The 23,568-nt window shown below is 35.0% G+C and overlaps 1 protein-coding gene across 2 annotated transcripts in view; it reads left to right on the top strand.

Moving 5' to 3' along the window:
• The window catches only part of LOC309660995 (uncharacterized protein), a 369,759-nt gene extending 349,233 nt beyond the window's left edge, over window positions 1–20,526 (top strand). Inside the window, exons 7-8 of one of the 2 annotated variants that reach the window (XM_082462220.1) lie at window positions 15,287–15,367; window positions 17,080–20,526. In XM_082462220.1, the coding sequence (XP_082318346.1) occupies window positions 15,287–15,364 (78 nt within the window). In that variant the 3' untranslated portion in view covers window positions 15,365–15,367; window positions 17,080–20,526. Of the gene's footprint in view, window positions 1–15,286 lie in introns of both variants that reach the window. The other variant, XM_082462219.1, reaches the window with a different exon arrangement.
• Window positions 20,527–23,568: the final 3,042 nt, after the last annotated feature.

Raw genomic sequence — 23,568 nt, 5'->3', positions numbered from 1 at the left:
TAAATAAGCTAGGATTCCAGACTACTTGACACTTCTGCAGAGGATCAATGAAAGTAGTGGACTGATTTCATTATAGTGCATACCAATCTACCATATATAATGTACATCACTGCATACTTTTCAATAAGTCTGCTTTTGCCTTTTGAGCTCTTTTAATTTTCTACAACTGTTTCAATTATCTTACACTTTACTTAAAAGTTTGATTTTCCAACTCCCAGCTATTTCTAAGGCTATGATTACATTGTCAAAGTAAACAGAGAACAAAAGAAACTTTCAAATGATAAATTTCTCAACATCTAGCCGCTAAATCTATAAAGTACATATATCCATAAACATCCTTTTTTTCCATCCTCTTATTAAAATGGGAGTATGGTCCTTCTTTCTGATGTCATCTCTCTACCAGTGCTCTGCAAGTAACAATTTTTCATATTCCCAGATATCTTAACATATCCTTCCCTTCTTTTCAGTCTTTCCCAGTCTATTGGTACCATTTCAGTAACATTTTGTTTATTATCTTAAAAACATAATCATTAATATCAACAAAAACCTTGACCACATATTCATTTACTCAAAAAATACTTATTTGGTAGTTATTATTTGTCAAAGAATAATCTACATCATGGAGATACAGCAGTAGACACAGTAAATAACAATCTCTGCCTTCTTTGAAAAGAGAAGCAAAATAAAAAATTAATTCTATAGCAATTTAGAAGGTGATGAATTAGGTTTTTTTTTAAGGAACCTCCATACTGTTCTCCATAGTGGCTGTACCGATTAATTGTACCAGTACGTTCCCACCAATAGTGTAGGAGGATTCCCTTTTCTCCACACCCTCTCCAGCATTTGTTGTTTGTAGATTTTTTGATGATGGCCATTTTGACCAGTGTGAGGTGATACCTCATTGTACTTTTGATTTGCATTTCACTAATAATTAGTCATGTTGAGCATCTTTTCATGTGCCTATTGGCCATTTGTATGTCTTCTTTGGCGAAATGTCTATTTGGTCTTCTGCCCATTTTTTGATTGGGTTGTTTGTTTTTTTTTTTGATATTGAGCTGCATGAGCTGTTTGTATATTTTGGAGATTAATCCCTTGTCGGTTGCCTCATTTGCAAATATTTTCCCCCATTCTGAGGGTTGTCTTTTCATTTTGTTTATGGTTTCCTTTGCTGTGCAAAAGCTTTTAAGATTAATTAGGTCCCATTTGTTTATTTTTGTTTTTATTTTCATTACTCTAGACGGTGGATCGTAAAAGATCTTGCTGTGATTTATGTCAAAGAGTGTTCTGCCTATGTTTTCCTCTAAGAGTTTCATAGTATCCGGCCTTACATTTAGGTAAAAATAGAGCTACCATATGACCCAGCAATCCCACTCCTGGACATATATCTGGAGAAAACCTTAATTCAAAAGGATGCATGCACGCCGGTGTTCATTGCAACACTGTTTACAATAGCCAGGACATAGAAGCAACCTAAATGTCCATCGACAGAGGAATGGATAAAGAAGATGTGGTACATATATACTATGGAATATTACTGAGCCATAAAAAGAAACAAAATAATGCCATTTGCAGCAACTTGGGTGGACCTAGAGATTGTCCTACAGAGTTAAGTAAGTCTGAAAGAGAAAGACAAAATCATATAATATTGCTTATCCGTGGAATCTAGAAAAATGGTACAGATGAACTTATTTGCAAAGGAGAAATAGAGTCACAGATGTAGAAAACAAACTTATGGTTACTAAGGGGGGGAAGTAGGGGATGGGATGTATTGGAAGATTGGGATTGACATATATACACTAATATGTGTAAAATAGATAACTAATAAGAACCTGCTGTATAAAAAAATAAAATAAAATAAAATTCAAAAAGAAAAGTTCATAGTCCAAGGAAAAATTTTAAATATATTAAATTTCAATTTACATATTTTTTAATAAAGTGGTGTGATAGAGTGGTCAGAAAATGACAAGCAAAATATATATATATTATATGAGGATTAAATACTGCAGGTTAGAAGAATATAATTAGGAGTTCATACCATACAAAATATCACCTGGCATTTTTTAGTTAACAATCATCTTTTTTCACGCCAATACTTTTTCATTTTCCAATACCTAATCCATATTCACATTTCCCCATTGTCCTAAAAATATTCTTAACAGCTATTTTTGTCCCAAACGGGATGCAATTCAATATCATATTTTATACTTTTCAGTTTCTTTAAGTCTCCAGCAAATATACCTCCCCCAATAAGATTGTCAGGTACAATTAGGATGCCTACTTAAATTTTAATTTCCAGTGAACAATGACTATTATTTTGATAGTATAAGTGTGTCCCAAATATAAAAAATGGATTATGAAAACATTTAGAAGGTTAGGTTTTTGGTTTTGTCTTTGTTATCATTTGTGACTATCATTATTACTGTAATTATTTTGCTGCTTAATAAGTACAGAAAGCATGCTTATATCTGTTTTACATCTCTTAGCTCAAAATTGTGTTATTTATATTGTCAAAACAATTATATTTTATATCCAGGCCCCACAATTGTTTTCTCTCTTTAGTACTTAAATGTCTTAAATGCCAATACTAGTCAATTTAATAAGGTCCCCCATTTCCATATTTTTTGTTATGATTACCCTCTTGCTATGCTGGATTTTGTCATTAACATCCTTTTTTTAATTAAAATCAAGATTGACTCAAGGCTGACATATTTCCTAAATTCTTACATGATTTAAAATTTCCATCAGTTGCTTTTATGACCTTCTATTTGGATGACAATTTGACTGGGCACCAAAGTCATGTGTCATATTTGTTCTCCCTCAAAATTTTGTAGAATTTGCTCGACAATTTTCTGGACTTGAATGTGCTCTGGGATGTTTTCCCATTTATTTAATAACAAATATCGCCAGGATTCTTCCCTTTACATCAAAATTCAGTAAATCCTCTAGGTGTTTCTTTGTTGCTTACAGGTTAAGTCATAAGTATCCATCAAAGAAAGTAATCAATGTGTAGTGGGTGGAGGAGACCAGAGGTAGTCTGAAACGTCGCCAGTTTTAATTTTCTGCCCTACCCACTAGGGACCCCATCCATTATATCCTCCATTCCAGAGAGACCATCTTCCCGCATTTTCCCCTCTTTCATTAGGTCAATATAGTTCACAGAAAAAAACCTTTGTTCTGAATTCTCAATATTGTGTTGTGATCAATGCTTCCTCTTCCTTCTATACTGCCTTCAGATAAGAGAAATGTCAGTATACTCAGAGTGTTTTCTTCTTAGACAATGAAAGCTAGCTGGTCTTTCAGGTTCCCTCTTGCAATTCAGCTGTGGGCTATTTTGCATCTCTATGAGAACAGTCTCTATTTTTTTTTTTTTTTTCTGTTCCCTAGATCATTCACCTGAAAATTACATTTTGAGAAAGTTTGCATCATCTCTCAGTTTTCACCCAAGATTTGGTCCAAACCTTCTGGGTTTTAGAAAAGAATTTTTGTTAGTAAGGGTCATTTCATTTTTAATTGAAGCAAGTATTTCTAGACCTTTAAAACTTTCTTGTAAGAATATTTGCAATGATTTTTAAAGAAATAAAATGGTGTAAAATATCTTCATACCAAATTTTCACTACAAGTTCTTTTTGTATTATTATTATTGTTCTTCTTCTTCTTAATAATACAAGCAATGCAGGCTAGCTTGACAAGATAAATAAATGTTGTGTAAAAATTAATAATCTTATCTTCAATCCAGTTCTTCTGACCCACGATCACCACTATTTCCTTTTTCATATAAACCAAAATTAAAGTTTGGTTCTTTTCTATACCTATCATTCTTAGTACTCATACACATTCAAAACACATATACATACAAATATTTTTCACATATTTTTAAAAGAAAGTTCAGAATTTAGAGACTACTCTGTAAGTTGCACATTATAAATACACACACACATGCACACATACAAATACATATGTTGTCATATCTCTTTGTTACTATATATCATATGTCTAATTATTTCAATAGGTTTAGAATATGTCATTGTAGGATTGTTAGCCTTTGGGACAAAAGCAAATAACCACCGAATCTCTGTGTCTTACAACAACAAAATCTTATTTCTGACTCACTTTATATGAAAGCTACAGTCAACTGAAATTCTGCTCCAGGCTGTAGGTCACTTGGCATTTAGTGTCCATGTGTTCTTATTCTGTGACCTAAGCTGAATGTTGAGTTCCTGCACTACACTGTCCTTATATATGAGCAAAGGGCATATCGTAAGACACTGAGCCATATTGCACGTGGTCAAGCCCAACAATGGGGCACATGTGAATAGAGCGTAATTATTCTAACCATTTCTCTATTATCATGCATTCAAGTTGCTTTTGAGTTTTGTCCTTTCTCTCCTTCTCTCTCTCTCTTTATTTTATTTGTCTTTTTTTTTATCAATACAGACTACAGTAAAAATCCTTAAATATATCTCTTATGGAGACATGTTTAATTCCAAATAGATTCTCAAGAGCGTGATTACCTGGTCAAAGTCTTTAGCAAGCATAAAATTGAATAGAAACTTCCAAATTCCAAAAAAGTTGTAGAAATTCCAGTCTTTAATGTCGTCAATCTAATCAAAGAGAATTTTCTTGTTTCTATGTTTCCTTCTCTCTTAATTGCATTCTTATATGCCCTTTGCTCACTTTTCCAAGATTTTTTTCTTAATGATTTGTAAGGACTCTAAAAGTTGACACATAAGTAATAAGATTAACAAGTATTAAACATTTACCATCTGCCATGCATAATACTGATATACAATTTCAAACAAAGCTCTGTTATATATATGTGAATTATTATCCTCATTCTCAAATGAGAAACCTGACAGGCTAATAAACTTGTATATATCACAAAACAAATAAATTGAATCATTATATAAAATTATGCAGCCAATCCTAGAGTCTATTCTTTTCAATTCAATGTTATCCTATATGTTAGTATATAACTTTAATGGTAAAGCAATCCAACTTCAGACATAAATTTTCTCCCACCTTAGAGGGGATTTTTTTGTTTTAACTTATTGAATGTTTACTGTCCAGAAAATATACTGTTTTCTTAAAAAGTGTACAACCTACACATCTTGATTTTACACAGTTCTTATATTTATTGAATAGATTGTTAGTTTGTTTACACTAAAATTGTTAACAATTTTAAATTTACTTTAGTACTTTTGTGGTTATGTTCTATGTTTTATTCCAGATATATACGCAATTAGTCTGAGGCATTTTTATATATGCTCTCATTTATCAATTAAATTGAAAGGTAATTTTTGTCATTTGTTATAATTTTTTAATATTTATTGAGTTATTTCATGATATAGTTTAATGAATTAGGTCATGCTTTTTATTTTTCACTCTATTTAAATATTTTTTGTAGAAATAAGCATGTTCCTTCATATGAACTATAAACTGTTTGGCACTTTTTTGTCATATTTTCTCCAAATTTTGTGCAAACACACTTATGTTAATTTGAGGAAACTAGACATTTTTATGAAATGAAGTAATGTGATTCAAGAACATGATGTATTTCTGAATTTATTCATATCTTGTTATCTGTCTCTCAGTATAATGGTTTAGGGTGATTTTAATTTATTTGTCTATTTTTTTACAAATCATGTCTTGGTATTTTATAATCTGTAGACAAAACTAGGAATTTAACCACCATTAACATACTCTATAGAAATTTCTGCAACAACAACAAAAAATATGGTTAATTAGTTCAGTTTGCCTTTCTGTATTTCATCAGAAGAATGTAGTTTACTATCTATAAATCCTTCTTTATTCACTACTCATTCTTTTTTTATTTTAATTGGAGTATAATTGCTTTACAATGTTGTGTTAGTTTCTGCTATACAATAAAGTGAATCAGCTATATGTATACATATATCCCCTCCCTCTTGGACCTCCCTCCCCCTCCATGCCACCCATCTAGGTCATCACAGAGCACCGAGCTGAGCTCCCTGTGCTATACAGCACATTCCCACTAGCTATCTATTTTACACATGGTAGTGTATTGTCCCACACTTTTCCTCATCCAGTACCACAGCTGCTTAGAGCTTTTTGAATTGTAACTCGAAAAACTGAGTATTTTGGAAATTACTCAAATATTTTGAGAAATACTGTGACTATAATCATTTATTTCATTTTTCTATTTGGTCATTTTTGTTAATTAATACAAATAGATTTGTACATATATGTGATTCATTAGTACTCACATTTTCATTTTTAATTGATAGTAATTGCAAGCAGTAATGTACTTTCTTTGTAAGTAAAGCATATTCAATTTAAAAACAGAATCAACTTTTGTTCCTAAACAGTATTTTTCTATGACTGTTGGAATTCTTATAAACAGATTATATTTTTTTCTATAGAATGAAGGTGAACTGTGGCCCTGGCCTTCCCAGGCAGTTATGAAGAGACAAGCGAGAAGAGGGATTTAGGAGAGAAGTTTTGGGTAGAGTAGACACAACATTTTTCTTCCTTTTTCTTTTTTCTAACCAATTTTTTAAAAAATTACAGTTTGATTCTTTGCATATCTCAGTGAATGCTGTTGACATCAGTGCTGACCAAACTGCTTCTTCACAAAGGAAAACAAATCATAAAAATGCAGGAATACACTAAGTAGTACAAAATAAGGTGGACCAGCAGTGGGGAAACTGGGAAACAGGCTTGGGCTAAAGTAATTAAATTCACTGGGTATGCATTATTTTTTTTTAACCTGAGAGAGAAGGATAACAATTTTGCCAAAGTATTTTTTTCTTTTATCTCCTTGAACAGTTTATGAAATAAAAATACACAATAGATTAGATACTCAGAAATCTGATTTTATTTTTAGTTAAATTTTTTCAATTAATCAAAGAAGAAAAAGATTATTTCAATTTTCAGGCACCTTTGTGAATTATTTAATTGTATATTTTATATAGGTACTCCAAAAATATATAAAATTATCGAGATAAACAATTTCCTCTACTTTTCCTCAATAAATATTCATATGTCATGTCTGTATTCCTGTTATTTGAATTTTAATAAGGAGTTTTATTATAACCTCATTTCTCATTTGAGTTGTGTTTTCTAAGCTACAAGGCATGTATACAAACACACACATGTGCACAAACACATACGGAAATATGGTATTGTCAATTGTGGATTACCTCCATTAATAAGCCATTAAATTACTTTATCTATACTAAATTAACCAAAAACTGCAGACTTTCTGATTATTAGTTTTGATCTAGATTACAATACTACATGTATACAGTTCAAATAAAGTAGTGCAGTTTTGAATGGGAAAACGCATATGATAAAGTTTACTATAAGGTACATTTATTTTAAATTATCCAGTGACCTAATAGTGAGTACATGTACTTCAGATGGTTTAGTTTAGCTTTAGCATCATTTACACAATTAAATATGGGTGGCCTTGGATAAGATTTGAAGAGAACATATGTTTATATATAACTTTGACATTATTATAAATGAATAAGAAAGTTGCATCATATGCATCTAGCTATTGAATGAAAGACAGTTAGTTGTTACTATAATAATTGATAAAATTTTACTATTTTTGACTCAGTGAGGCCACCAAAAAACGTGATGATACAAAAGAATGTGAACAATTTAGTTTTTATATTGATTTTTTCTATTTATGTCTATAGATAGAAATCTATTACTTCCTTCCTATTTAAACAAGGTGATGTGAAAATTAAGTGCCATGATTAATAAGCTCTGATTTTTTTGGCCATAAAAGTAAATGATAGGGTGGTATGAAATTCTATTGATGTAGAATTTCTTTTGAAATTTATTTCTGTTGTTAAGTAACTTTCTATAGTAGGTTGCTTTTCTTTAGAAAATAACTCTATAAAAAATTCTCAGTTCTTCACAGTGTTGTAAAATTGTTTCAGTTAGTTTTAAACAGCAAGTGATACCTTTTCTGTTTGAGTCATTAAAATACTTCTCTGAATTCCCTAACATAACTCTGAGTTATCTTGGAAATAGTTAAAATTGCTTTCAACACTTTTAAATTGTTTGATTGATATTTCAAAAATGTGTTCCAATACTCTGTAGCTGTATTGTTTTTAATAAGTGCAAGTTTTTCCACGATTTCTGGTCTGGATATTTTTGATGGTTCTGCTGCTAGATATACGTCCTTTAATTAATGCAGCCCGTGTTCCCCATTTCAAAATGTTTAACATTAGTAATCTGCTTTAATGTGAATTACCTGTATTGCACCTCAAATTTTAACCCTACGGACAATTTTAAAACAGATATAAATTTGAATTTAGTAATTTTAAATGATTGATTATTCTGACCTTTGAAAATTGACCATACCAAAATTTAGTCATAAACATTTTTTTTTCATTATTTCAAGACGGCACCAGTTACTAGTGATTTTATGTACTTGTGAACTCCAAGGATGGACATTGATCAATGATGAATTTCATTTATGTTGTTTCTTGCAGCAATTATTAAATTCCAAAACTATCAGTAAGTCTACAGTTTGTTGTACAGCTTAAAAGCATAGTACCATCGATAAATGATGATTTGTTTTTGCTGTTTCACATTCTGTTTATTACATTTCTAAAGCTTCCTCTAAAATAGCACAGTAAAAATCCTATAATAATGTTTTAGATGATTTTTAGATGTTTAATCAGCAGTGATTTTTTTTCAGACAGTGATTGCTTTTGAAAAACATCCTGAATATGTTTTTAGTTTAAAGCCATTTTTAAGAATGCTTTTGTTTGGCAAAAAATAGAGCTTTCAAGATGGTTTTACAAAATTAAAACATATGTATGCCCGTATGGTTTTTGTGGCATGAGCTTTGTCCACGTGGTCAACACAGCAGACTCTGCCAAGGACTCTATTTTCACTAAGTAGACTCTTCGTGAAACTGAGGGCACTCGTGTATGCTTCCTATCTGGGTCTGAGCCTCTGTCCATATCCAAAATGCATTTAAGTTTGTCTCCATCTACATCCTTATTTTTTATTATCCTGCAAGTTGTATTATTTCAACATATCAAGATTAAATATGGAAGGCACTTAACTAAGATACTGGAAATGAATGGCTTTAAAATGGAATCCCATCTTACTATCATTGGCAAAAAATTGCCCATTAGGTAAAATGAAACTAGATTTTTAAAGATTTTTGTCAAGATTAAGATCTAGACAAATATACAAGGTAATTAATAAATTGATCCTTTAGAAATAGAATAAGGTGGGACTTCCCTGGTGGTCCAGTGGTTAAACCTCCGTGCTCCCAATGCAGGGGGCACGGGTTTGATCCCTGGTCAGGGAATTTCCCCAACCCCATGCCATGGAGCATGGCCAAAGGAAAAAAATTTTTAAAAATTGAACAAAGCAAGGAAACAAATTCTCCCCTAGAACCTCTAGAAGGAACAAATCTGGATTAGTCAGTTCAGGATGCCATAACAAACCATAGACTGAGTGGCTTAAACAGCAGAATTTCTTCTCTCACAATCTGGAGGCTGGGAAGTCCCAGATCAAGATTTATTTTAGCCCAGTGAGACCTATTTTAGATTTGTGACCTTCAGAATTATAAAATAATAAATTTGTGTTATTGTTACCCACTAAAAATAAATAAATAAATTAAATAAATTGATAAATGTTCTAAGATAAGAGAAATCTAGTAGTGCACAATCTTTACTAGACTCAACCAAAATTATTCATTCATATTTAATAACATAATATTAAATAAGAGATACTATTGTTTAGTAAGTTATATTGAAGAAAATGTGGAACATGTATTTTAAATTATAACATGAATGTAATTTGTAATATAATAGGTGAGGTGCACAAATTCATGAAAGCATAATCTTTTGCATAATTGTTCAATATATAATAAAAATAAAATATCGTAATTTTACACTAAAATCACAATAAGAGCTAACATCTCAAGGCTTACTGTGTTCCCTTCAGTTTGTAAAGATTAAATATTTTATTCTGAAATAACATTATGAGATAGGTATTAATGTCATTCTCTTACAAATGAAGAAATAGAGACACAACAAATGCTAAGAAACTTGCTGGAGCCAACCTATTAAATATTGGAAGTAGGAGCTGAAATGAGGCAGTTTTTCTCTAGTATAGAACCTCTTAACCATAAGAAGATGGGTGCTGAAAATTAAAAATTAAGATGACACTGAAAAAAATACATAAACTAATTTCAAATTAAATAAAATTTAAATTAATTGATTAAAGTGAGCAGTCTGGATGACATGGAAAATTTTAAAATACTTGTTGACATTTTATGACTAGACTGGTCAATCAGATATGTCCTTGGGTCCAGAAAGGGTCAATTCAGCCTGTTTGTAAAGTTAACACAAAGTAGGAAACATGAGGGCTGACATCTGGGTTGCAGCAGGAATACTCAACAATCTGTAAATTTAGAGAGACAGAATAGAGTTAAATTTCAAAGCCACGATCAAGATTTAGATCTCAGTTCCATACTCTGAAAAAGCTGAGATGAAAAGGTAAATCATATTACAGAGCATTGCCAGGTTTCTAGTACTTACTTTTATTTTAAACAAATAAGGTCTTAATTTTCTTTACTGACTATTTCACCCAGCAGAAAGGAGAAATAACTGTGAGGTTCACTATGTTCGTAAGCGAAGAGAATTCTTGACCAAGAAGAGCTGTTGGGGACTAGACAAAAACCATCTGTCATTTTAGAATTTCTAATGGCCAGAGAGAGATCTGGGCAGACCAGATACAATCCTCCCTCAGTATCCTCAGAAGATTGGTTCAGGACTCACCACCTCCACACACACCTGGTGCAGATGCCAAAATCCACAGATGCTCAAGTCCCTTATGTAAAATGGCATAGTACTTGCATAGAACCTAAGCACATCCTCCCATATACTTTAAGTCATCTCTAGATTACTTATAATACCTACTACAGTGTAAATGCTATGTAAATAGTTGGTGGTGCACAGCAAATTCAAGTTTGGCTTTTGGAACTTTCTAGAATTTTTTTTTTCCTAGTATTTTCAATCCTTGGTTGGTTGAATTTGAGGATGCAGAACCCACAGATGTGAAACCTGTGGATGTGGAGGGCCCACTGTATGTAGACTTTTATAGGGCTTGGTGCAATAAAGTTTATCCTAATGAGAGAGATGTCATTCCATGGTTGATGGAGTGCTCTGACTAAAGTGGTGAGAGACTGTCATCAGAGGCATAAAGGGATTTACTGCAAATTTGAATATATAAGTCTTAGGTAAACGAAATAGTCAAATTTCAACCTATTCTGGTTCCCAGTATTAGCAGTTGAAGGTTGAACTGGTTCAACTTTCCTACTGCAAACAAGGAAGAAGAATCAGTAAAATAGCTTTTAAAGAATCTTAAAAGCATTGAAGATTGGAAAACTAATTTCCTCATGAACACTTGTAAAGAGATAAGTTTTATATACATGCAAGAACTTGACGAATGCCCTGAGGGGCATGTGCTGATATTAATTAGGAGTAGGGCCTAAATCTTCCTTCAGTTTCATATTCTGGCCTCTTAGGCTTAAGGAAGAGAATTCAATGCCCAGATTGAGGAAATGGGCGCTCTTCTAAGGGATCCCCTGATACCCATTACAGGGCCCTGCTCCCCTCTGCAGACCCTCACGCAGCTTGCCTGTGCACCAAGCTGATCTCCAGCCCCTGCTCCCTCTGCATCCCTATGAGCTCCCCTGCTGACCCCCAGGCTTTCCAAAGCCTCTGTGGCCCACACCAGTTGCTGACTGGCAGCTACCCTTTTGAATTCCAGACTATTAATTACATTCATAGGAATCACTTACTGTTATTAACTTTTATTCCTCTTCCTGTACGTATATTTTAAAACTTTTTTTTTTGTACTGGAAATTTCTCTTCAGTTTATGAATAGGTTAAACTGTTTTTCAGTCTAAAGAAGCTCTTCCATTATCCATTAATCCACTTAATCTACCTTCTATCACTCTTCCATTTCTCATCTAAATTTCTTGTCACTAGTTCTTTTTTCTCACTTACTTGTCAATACACTTAGATCTGATTTTTACCTGCTAAATTTAGTTCTAATAAGATCACTAATGTTCTCCTGTTTTTCAGAATCCAATGGGGCATTTAAAATTCCTTATTTTAATTAATCTCTTTGCCAATTTTAAGTCTCTTTACCACATCTTTTTGAAATGTTTTATTCTGTTTGGTTTTTTGAAACTGTATTATGCTCCTGGTTGCTTTGGTAATAGTTTTTCATGTTTCAAAAGCTTATTTCTTGTCCAGACTCTGTTAATAAACTGCTCTAAAGTAATTTTTTAAGTCTGTCTTCTTTAAACCTATTTCCAAGTTTGTGGTCATATTTTCCCATCTAAAAGACAAATATAAAAATTTAGGACCATTGCTTTAAAGCCTTTAATACTCTGGCTCAGGTATTAATGTTCTCTTTATCAGTGATCGTTTATTATTTATTCTTCAGAGTAAAATAAGTTGGAACACATTATCGCAACAGAATTTTACTGTCAACTTGAACTCTATTTCCTCTCAAACAAAAAGTAATTGTCTTACCTCCAGGAGATGGTAAAAAGAAGAACTTTCAAAGTAACATGGCTCAACATGATTGACTTTTCTCCTGCTCCTGCATGGCTAGGAGAGTGGTGCTTCGCTTTCATCCGAACCTTCTTCTGTGGATTAACAAAAAATGAAAATCAAAGAATATGGGAGAATACAGAACTGGGGAAGAGTTTGCTATATTTGGTGTATTCATTTTGTTTTTTCTTTTTTTTAAATTTTTTTTGGAGTATAGTTGATTTACAATGTTGTGTTAGGTTCAGGGGTACAGCAAAGTGACTCAGTTATACATATACATATATCCACTCTTTTTTAGATCCTTTTCCTATATAGGTCATTACAGAGTGTTGAGTAGAGTTCCCTGTGCTATACCGTAGGTCGTTATTATTGGATTGGCAAAAAGGTTCGTTTGGCTTTTTCCGTAAGATGGCTCTAGTAGCGCTTAGTTGTCTTTAATTCATTCTAAACAATTTTGTTAGATTGTATTGTGACAGCTGTCATATCAGTGTGCATTTTTTAAAAAACTTATCAAACTTGGTGAATTTTTGTGTAGCCATTTTAATATTGAAGATGGAAGAAAAAAGGCAACATTTTCGGCATATTATGGTTTATTATTTCAAGAAAGGTAAAACACAACTGAAACGCAAAAAAAGATTTGTGCAGTGTATGGAGAAGGTGCTGTGATGGATCGAGCATGTCAAAAGTGGTTTGCGAAGTTTTGTGCTGGAGATTTCTCTCTGGACGATGCCCCATGGTCGGGTAGACCAGTTGAAGTTGATAGTGATCAAATCGAGACATTAATTGAGAACAATCAACGTTATACCACGTGGGAGATAGCCGACATACTTAAAATATCGAAATCAAGTTTGAAAATCATTTGCACCAGCTTTGTTATGTTCATCGCTTTGATGTTTGAGTTCCACATAAGTTAAGCAAAAAAAACCTTCCTAACAGTATTTCTGCATGTGATTCTCTACTGAAACGTAATGAAAACGTGCAGTTTTTTAAAACAAATTGTGGCGGACAATTTGAAAAGTGGATACTGTACAATAACGTGGAATGGAAGACATCATGGGGCAAGCGAAATGAACCACTGCCAACCACACCAAAGGCCGGTCTTCATCCAAAGAAGGTGATGTATATATGGTGGGGTTGGAAGGGAGTCCTCTATTATGAGCTCCGTCCCGAAGACCAAATGATTAATTCTAAGAAGTACTGCTCCCAATTAGACCAATTGAAAGCAGCACTCGACGGAAATTGTCTGGAATTAGTCAATAGAAAATGCATAATCTTCCATCAGGATAACGCAAGACCGCATGCTTCTTTTTTTTTTTTTTTTTTTTTTTTTTTACTGGAGTATAGTTGCTTTACAATGTGGTATTAGTTTCTACTGTACAGCAAAGTGAATCAGCTATACGTATATAAGTATATATAAGTATACTTATATATATAAGTATAAGTATATATAAGTATATATCTCCTCTTTTTTGGATTTCCTTCCCATTTAGGTCACCACAGAGCACTGAGTAGAGTTCCCTGTGCTACACAGTATGTTCTCATTAGTTATCTATTTTACACATAGTATCAGTAGTGTATATATGTCAATCCCAATCTCCCAATTCATCCCACCACCACCCCCCACCATTTCCCCCTTGGTATCCATACACTTGTTCTCTACATCTGTGTCTCTATTTCTGCTTTGTAAATAAGATTGTCTATACCAATTTTTGCAGATTCCATATATATACGTTAATATACGATATTTGTTTTTCTCTTTCTGACTTACGTCACTCTGTATAACAGTCTCTAGGTTCATCCACGTCTCTACAAATGACCCAATTTTGTTCCTTTTTATGACTGAGTAATATTTATCCATTCCTCTGTTGATGGACATTGATTACCAGGCAAAAACTGTTACAGCTTGGCTGGGAAGTTTTGATTCACCAGACATCGCACCTTCAGATTTCCATTTATTTCGGTCTTTACAAAATTCTCTTAATGGAAATTTTTCAATTCCCTGGAAGACTGTAAAAGGCACCTGGAACAGTTCTTTGCTCAAAAAGATAAAAAGTTTTGGGAAGATGGAACTATGAAGTTGCCTGAAAAATGGCAGAAAGTAGTGGAACAAAACAGTGAATGCATTGTTCAATAAAGTTCTTGGTGAAAATGAAAATGTGTCTTTTATTTTTACTTGAAAGCAAAAGGAACTTTTTGGCCAACCCAATAGTTATCTATTATATATATAGTAGTGTGTACATGTCAATCCCAGTCTCCCAATGTATCCCTCCCCCCTCCCCATTTCCCCCCTGTAACCATCTGTGACTCTAGTTCTGTTTTGTAAATAAGTTCATTTGTACCATTCTTTTAGATTCTACATATAAGCGATATCATATGATATTTGTCTTTCGCTGCCTGACTTATTTCACTCAGTATGACAATCTCTAGGTCCCACTGTAACAAGTTGCACAGCCTTAGCAGTGTAAAGCAGCACCCCCTGTCATCTCACAGTTGCACGGGTTAGAAATGTGAGCAAAGCGTAGCTCAGTTAGTTCTCAGAGAGAGTCTCCCAAGGTGGACATCAGGGTGCCGGCAGGGCTGCATTCCTTTCTGGAAGCTGAGGGGAAGAACCTGCTCTCAAGGTTACTGCAGAGCTTGGCAGAATTTACTACAATGGGGTTGTCAGACTGAGTTTCCTGTATCCCTTTCTTACTATCAACCAGGGGATCATTCCAGCTTCTGGAGATGGACTGCATTCCTTGGTCGTGACTCCCTTTCTCCATCTTCAAAATCGACAATAGCAGGTCGATTCCTTGTCCTGTTTTAAACTTCTCTGACTTCTGACCCATCTCTTCTGCCTTCCTATTCTGTTTTTAGGGGCTCATGTGATTGTTTTGTACTTACTCAGATAATCCAAAATAATATCTCAATTTTTAAGTCAGCTCATTAGTAACATGAATTACACCAAAGTTCCTTTGTCGTAGTACCTAGATCAAGAGACAGAAATTTGAGGGGATAACATTAAAATTCTGCTTACCATATCTGGCCAAATTCCACTCTTCTAAGAGCAGAAGTGGAAGGAGGGAGTTTCACAAAATGGAAATAATAAAAGCAGAGGATTCCTGGGAACTCATCTCATCCTTTTTTGGATTCATGTTTCCAGAGTACAGATTTAATTTGCCTAAATTTATTTTCCAATAAAAAGAAGGACTCGGTTTGCATAACATATAAATATTCCTCAAAACTTTTTAAAATGCTTTCAAAAATGCTTATAGAACATTTATTTATAGAAAATAGCTATAGAAAAGAACTGGTTTGACTATGTAAGGATATCATAGTAAAGAAAAACATGAATTACATATGAATCGCCTCAGCCTCCAAAAGCTATCTGTGTCCTAATCAACTTTTAAACTGTATTCTAGATAACACCTTCTGCAAAAAGATGCTCATTTTCCTCCCATGCCCCAGATTTCATTAATTACCTCATCAGACTACTTCTATAGTTCCTTGCGCATACCCTTCTTGATATAGAGTGCTTTTCAAGCTGTTATTTGTGCAATTTTGTTGCCCATCAGAATAATACCTACTTGAGACCATAGCTTTATCTCTTAATTACTCATTGTTTAAGTAAGTGCATCAAGTACTACAGACGATATGAATGAATGGTAGAGATATAAAAATCTGGATCTCAGCTTTTGTTCATTGCCTTCATTTCCTAAGAACATATAAATAAATGGTCTTTATATTCAATGGTGAGTGCAAGGAAATGCATGAAAGTATATGAAATCTGGGGGTTTTAACTGATGTTCTTATAGATTTTTGACATCAAAATCTGTTAGCATGAGACTGTGATAATAATGATGCATTATTATCACATATATCAATCACTGCCATATCCAACACCTGCTAAAAAGTCTAGCTATTTTTAACTATTTCAGAAACTGTAAGACTATTAGAGGAGATAAAATATGATCAGAGATTGAATATTATGTATGTGTGTGACAGATCCCTTTAAATATCAGCTAAGAAATGATTATTTCAAGCAACTTTATAATGCTGCAGACTGCAAGTTGGTGGTGAAATCATAAAAAAACCAAGCCACCAAAAAGAAGAAGACAATATATAAAAAACAGCAACCAGAAAAAGGTGTCTATGAACTTTGTAGAAACTGAGAAATTTGCAAAAACTTTCTCACCCTACCTCCTTACAACCTTTTGGTGTCTTCTTGCCAGCCAGGGCTTACAACTTCTTCTGTCACATGCAGTTGCTATTTTATTAAAAAAAATCCTCTCGTTCTCTTCTCTGTTTCCCCTAGCTATCAGTTTTCCTCTCGTTCATTCCTGTGTGAGGAAGACGAGTGGATTGTGGTAGGATGAATCAAGGTAGCAGGCTGTGAACAGGATTAGCACTTCACAAATGTCAGTTACAGATTTGGGACAGCTGGTCAAGGACCAGCTTGTCTGGACGTTGGATGTCAACGTGGAGGAAACAGTTACACTTTTCTGCTTCATTCCAGGCACTTAGCTCCTCAAAGCAGAGGTTAGAGTTGGGAACTACCTGACCATGAGCCTTGGATTTTCTATGTAACAGAGGAGAGGCTTTGAGCCCAAGAGAAGCTGAATTACATAGATGCACTTTCTGTGATGCCAGGGTAACCGGTGGATGGCTGTAGGAGCTGCTGATTGTTGGCTTTTATCACAAGCTTTTAGAAGCAAGAGTAAAGGTGTTCATCACTAACTGAGTGAACTGAGTCTGAATGAGGTCAGTAAATGTTTGCAATATTTTATTTTATGCAATTGGAGCTTAATGTGTTATGTCTATTTGCATAATTCTCGTGTCATACATAATGTGTTCCTGAAAGTATGTATGAAATTATGTGTTGATTTCAAACTAGAGAGAAATTCATCATAATATTAGCTCTTTCACCTCTATAATTCTACTTACAAATGAAGTTAGTATCTTGGATGATATTAGCACCAATTTGGGGGATAGAGGAAGAGACATGGAATAATAGAGATCTTAGATGAGTGAATTAGAATCCCCAAAAGATTTTGTCATATTGGGGTGACATAATGGGCCATATAAGATGAAATTTAGCTAGACTGAGAAGTCATTTAGAAACTTTAAGCTCCAGGCTAGTCTATAATCAAAAAAAGGAGAAGGAGAAGGAGGGGAAGGGGAAGAAGAAGAAGGGAAGGAAGGAGGAAGGAAGGAAGGGAGGGAGGGAAGGAAGAAAAATAATAAATTATAGATATTAAATATTTAATTTAGTATTAAAATAAGATGGGATCTAGAATAAAAACACTTAGAACCCTTATCTATAGCAATTTTCAGAGTTACAGCAGTACTGCAATTGCATCTCTGGGCCACAATTGGTAGCAATAATTATTGAATTCTGAGGGAAGGAACTAACATAATGAATATACTTAACACTTCTCTCACAAATTATCTTTGTAAAAGAACTTTGATTAAGATGTGAAGAACTTCTTATCATTCAATTTAAAATTGGTTATATGTCCACTAGCTAGGACATTTTTTAAAATCATATTATGCTTTATTTGTAGGCTAAATGAACTTTGGAACACATTATAATTCTGATAATAAAATTATTATTCATTCATTACTTAACCCAGATATACAGATGTTTTGTGAAAATACAGTTATTTTCACTCATTCATTCATTTATTTGACAGTTATTATTGGGAACTTACTCTGAGTATGTGCTGTTCCAATCCCAGCGAATACCAGAGTAAATAAAAGAGTCAAGGAATCTCTTATTGAGCTAACGGTCTAGCTGAGGAAGACATAAATGCAAAATGTTTATATAAATAAGATAATTCCAAATAGTGATAGTGCCGTAAAGGGAAAGATCTGCATAAAATAACAGGTAATTGTCTGTATGTTGGAGAAGGTAACTAATTCAAATAGCATTTTTGGTGAAGGTTTCCTGAGGTGATGAAATTTGAAGGATGCCAGCCAAGTGAAGTTACTAGCAAAGAGTTACTAATAGAAAGAAGAGCAAGTGATACCAAGCCCTGAGATGAAAGTTAGCTTAGTGTCTTTATGGAAAAATCAGGCATAAGTTTGTGAATGGAACTTATTTAAGGAGTCAGTTATGAGACAAGGTCAGAAGAATCCAATCATACAGCACCTTGTAAGCTATGATTAGGAATTCAGGTTTTCCTCAAGCAAATTAGAAAGCTGTTAGAGAATTTCAAGCTGGGGCATACTATGAATTGAATTATAAGTTAGAGCACATTGCTTTGTAGAGAATGGATTGTAGAAAGCCAAGAATGTCAAATAACAAATTGGTAGACTGGGAGAGGAAAGTTGTTGAGATAAGGGTGACAGCATTGAAGAAGCAGTAAAATGAATGAATCTGGGGTATATTGTGGAAGCAGAAATGACAAGGCTTTCCGAGGTCTGCATGTGAGTGACAGAGGAAAGAGTTAAGGGAGAGATAGCTGAGAAGTCATGACTGGCAATCCACTGAAGGATAAATTTAACCATAAGACTTTTCTGTGACCGTGCTGTAACAGGAAATGAAAAAAAGGGGAAGGAAAATATAAATAATCTGATTGACCTTATTGCAGGCTGTACAACTGGTATTATGAGAATCTAAGATAGAGTCAAGACTTCTTAAATGCCTATATATATAGTGAGAGAAAGAATAGAAAATTATGAAATCCATGCCACTAGGCATGGTATCCAGAAGGCAACAATGAGGCATGACCTGTCAGCTTTCAAGTTTCTTGAGTTATCTGATGCATCCACTGTGAGACTGAGGTTAGCAAGACATCATTCTGATGTCATTATCTGATCTTGTGTAAAAGTCATACATTTGTTGTTTATTTCACTCATCAATGCATGTTAACTTTCTATATTAGTTAATAATTTTAAACAAACATAAAATCACCTATTTCTCTTCTGATTAGTGGCATTTAGAGAATCTAAGTGTGAAATCTTTACTTGTTATCATAAAATCTGAAATGACTTGTAAATTGGTAGAAACCATATTCTTATTTAGATATCTAAATTCTGTATAGAATGCTATTTTTAAGCACATTTTCTTGGATTTCTTCCTTTTTGTAACTTCTTTAAAATGTACTTGCTTGTTTTTCATTTAAGAATGTGAGTTATGGATTAATACATTTTCATTTAATAAAGCACTCTTCAAAGTTACTAAACTGTGCATTTTTTAAAATAATTCTTCCACTGTAGTGGTGCTGCTATGATTTTCTTAATTTACTACTTTTTTTTAATCCACAAAGTCACTTTACATGCTTCCAAATTAAAATTTGTCATTGAGTTTTTCTTGTAGCAACTCCTTAACCCTGAGGGCTTTCCTGTTAGGAGATGACAATAAACCCGTAACTGCACCATTGTCTTTTCTTTGTTCATGGATCCACCGATATGCCTTACCTCCCTTGTCAGGTAATTGTTCCCTTAAGTTCTTTTAAAAGCTAAACTTGTGATTCTATGTATCTGGAAGTTGCCCATATTCTCTTGTGCCTGTTGTCACTTTCTGTTCTTACTTAATGGCCACTTCCCAACAATAGTTTCATAGCAGTCTCTCAGGACACGGGTAACATCTTGATAGGAACAGATAATGGAATTGTAATCTTCTCTTACCCTCTGGAATTACTAAAAACAACTCTTGAGGGACCTTCAAGATGGCGAAGAAGTAAGACAGGGAGATCACCTTCCTCCGCACAAAAACATCAAAAATACATCTACATGTGGAACAACTCCTACAGAACACCTACTGAATGCTGGCAGAAGACCTCAGACTTCCCCAAAGGCAAGAAACTCCCCACGTACCTGGGTAGGGCAAAAGAAAAAAGAAAAAACAGAGACAAAAGAATAGGGATGGGACATGCACCTCTGGGAGGGAGCTGTGAAGGAGGAAAGGTTTCCACACACTAGGAAGCCCCTTCGTGGGCGGAGATGGGGGATGGGAGGGAGGGAAGCTTTGGAGCCATGGAGGAGAGCACAGCAACAGGGGTGCAGACGGAAAAGCAGAGAGATTCCCGCACAGAGGATCAGTGCTGACTAGCACTCACCAGCCTGAGAGGTTGTCTGCTCACCTGCTGGGGCGGGTGGGGGCTGGGAGCTGAGGCTTGGGCTTCGGAGGTCAGATCCCAGGGAGAGGATTGGGGTTGGCTGTGTGAACACAGCCAGAAGGGGTCTACTGCACCACAGCTAGCTGGAAGGGAGTCCGGGAAAAAGTCTGGAACTGCCTAAGAGGCAAGTGACCATTGTTTCAGGGTGCACGAGGAGAGGGATTCAGAGCACCACTTAAGCAAGCTCCAGAGATGGGCGCGAGCCGCGGCTATCAGCATGGACACAAGAGACGGGCATGGAACTCTAAGGCTGCTGCTGCAGCCACCAAGAGGCCTGTGTGCAAGCACAGGTCACTATCCACACCTCCCCTCCTGGGAGCCTGTGCATCCCACCACTGCCAGGGTCCCATGATCCAGGGACAACCTCTCTGGGAGACCACATAGCGTGCCTCAGGCTGTTGCAACGTCATGCAGGCCTCTGCCGCCGCAGGCTTGCCCTGCATTCCATACACCTCCCTCCCCAACCCGGCCTGAGTGAGCCAGAGCCCCCTAATCAGCTGCTACTTTAACTCTGTCCTGTCTGGGCAGGGAATAGATGCCCTCAGGCAACCTACATGCAGAGGTGGGGCCAAATCCAAAGCTGAACCCCAGGGGCTGTGTGAAAAAAAAAGAGAAAGGGAAATTTCTCCCAGCAGCCTCAGGAGCAGCGGATTAAAACTCCACAATCAGCATGATGTACCCACCATCTGTGGAATACCTGAATAGACAACGAATCAACACAAAACTGAGGCAGTGGATTTTGGGAGCAACTGTAGACTTTGGGGTTTACTTTCTGCATCTAATTTGTTTCTGGTTTTATGTTTATCTTAGTTTAGTATTTAGAGCTTATTGTCATTGATAGATTCGTTTATTGATTTGGTTGTTCTCTTCCTTTTTTATTTTTATATATATAGATATATTTTTTTCCTTTTTCTCTTTTGGTGAGTGTGTATGTGTGTGCTTCTTTGTGTGATTTTGTCTGAATAGCTTTGCGTTTAGCATTTATCTTAGGGTTCTTTCTGTCAGGGTTTTTGGTTTTATTTTTAGTAGTTTTCAGCACTGTTATCATTGGTGGATTTGATTTTTGGTTTGGATGCTCTCTTCTTTCTTTTTTTATTACTTTTTATTTGTAATAATTTTTTTATTATTTATTTTAATAACTTTATTTTATTTTTATTTATTTATTTATATATTTTTCTTTCTTCCTCTCTTTTTCTTTCTCCCCTTTCTTCTGAGCCATGTGGCTAACAGTGTCTTGATGCTGTGGCTTGGTGTCAGGCCTGAGCCTCTAAGGTGAGAGAGCCGAGTTCAGGCCATTGGTCCACCAGAGACCTCCCAGCCCCATGTACTATCAAACAGCCAAAGCTCTCCCAGAGATCTCCATCCCAACGTTAAGACCCAGCTCCACTCAACAACCAGTAAGCTACAGTGCTAGACACCGTATGCCAAACAACTAGCAAGACAGTAACACAACCCCCCCAATTAGCAGAGAGTTTGCCTAAAATCATAATAAATTCACAGACAACCCAAAACACACCACCAGACATGGTCCTGCCTACCAGAAAGACAAGATCCAGCCTCATCCACTAGAACACAGGCACCAGTCCCCTCCACCAGGAAGTCTATACAACCCACTGAACCAAGCTTACCCACTGGGGGCAGGCACCAAAACCAACAGGAACTACGAACTTGCAGCCTGCACAAAGGAGACCCCAAACACAGTAAGTTAAGCAAAATGAGAATACAAAGAAATACACAGCAGATGAAGGAGCAAGGAAAAAACCCAGCAGACCAAACAAATGAAGAGGATATAGGCAGTCTACCTGAAAAAGAATTCAGAGTAATGATAAGGAAGATGATCCAAAATCATGGAAATAGAGCGGAGAAAATACAAGAAACGTTTAACAAAGACCTAGAAGAACTAAAGAGCAAAAAAACAATTATGAACAGCACAATAAATGAAATAAAAAATTCTCTAGCAGGAATCAATTGCAGAAAAACTGAGGCAGAAGAACGGATAAGTGACCTGGAAGATAAAGTAGTGGAAATAACTACCACAGAGCAGAATAAAGAAAAAAGAAAGAAAAGAATTGAGGACAGTCTCAGAGAACTCTGGGGCAACATTAAATGTACCAACATTAGAATTATAGGGGTCCCAGAAGAAGAAGGGAAAAAGAAAGGGGCTGAGAAAATATTTGAAGAGATTATGTTGAAAACTTCCCTAATATGGGAAAGGAGATAATCAATCAAGTCCAGGAAGCACAGAGAGTCCCATAGAGGATAAATCCAAGAAGAAACACGCCAAGACACATATTAATCAAGCTATCAAAAATTAAATACAAAGAAAAAATATTAAAAGCAGCAAGGGAAAAGCAACAAATAACATACATGGGAATCCCTATAAGCTAAACAGCTGATCTTTCAGCAGGAAGTCTGCAAGCCAGAAGGGAGTGGCAGGACATATTTAAAGTGATGAAAAGGAAAAACTTACAACCAAGATTACTCTACCCAGCAAGGATCTCATCCAGTTTTGACGGAGAATTTAAAATCATTACAGACAAGCAAAAGCAAAGAGAATTCAGCACCACCAAACCAGCTTTACAACAAATGCTAAAGGAACTTCTCTAGGCAGAAAACACAAGAAAAGGAAAAGACCTACAATAACAAACCCAAAACAATTAGGAAAATGGTAATAGGAACATACATATTGATAATTACCTTAAATGTAAATTGATAAAATGCTCCAACCAAAAGACATAGACTGGCTGAATGGATACAAAAACAAGACCCATATATATACTGTCTACAAGAGACCCACTTCAGACCTAGGGACACATACAGACTGAAAGTGAGGGATGCAAAAAGATATTCCATGCAAATGGAAATCAAAAGAAAACTGGAGT

Source organism: Balaenoptera physalus, assembly GCF_965194825.1.
Source record: "Balaenoptera physalus genome assembly, chromosome: 5".
In the NCBI taxonomy this organism is placed as follows: domain Eukaryota; kingdom Metazoa; phylum Chordata; class Mammalia; order Artiodactyla; family Balaenopteridae; genus Balaenoptera; species Balaenoptera physalus.
This window is presented reverse-complemented; position numbering and strand designations above follow the sequence as displayed.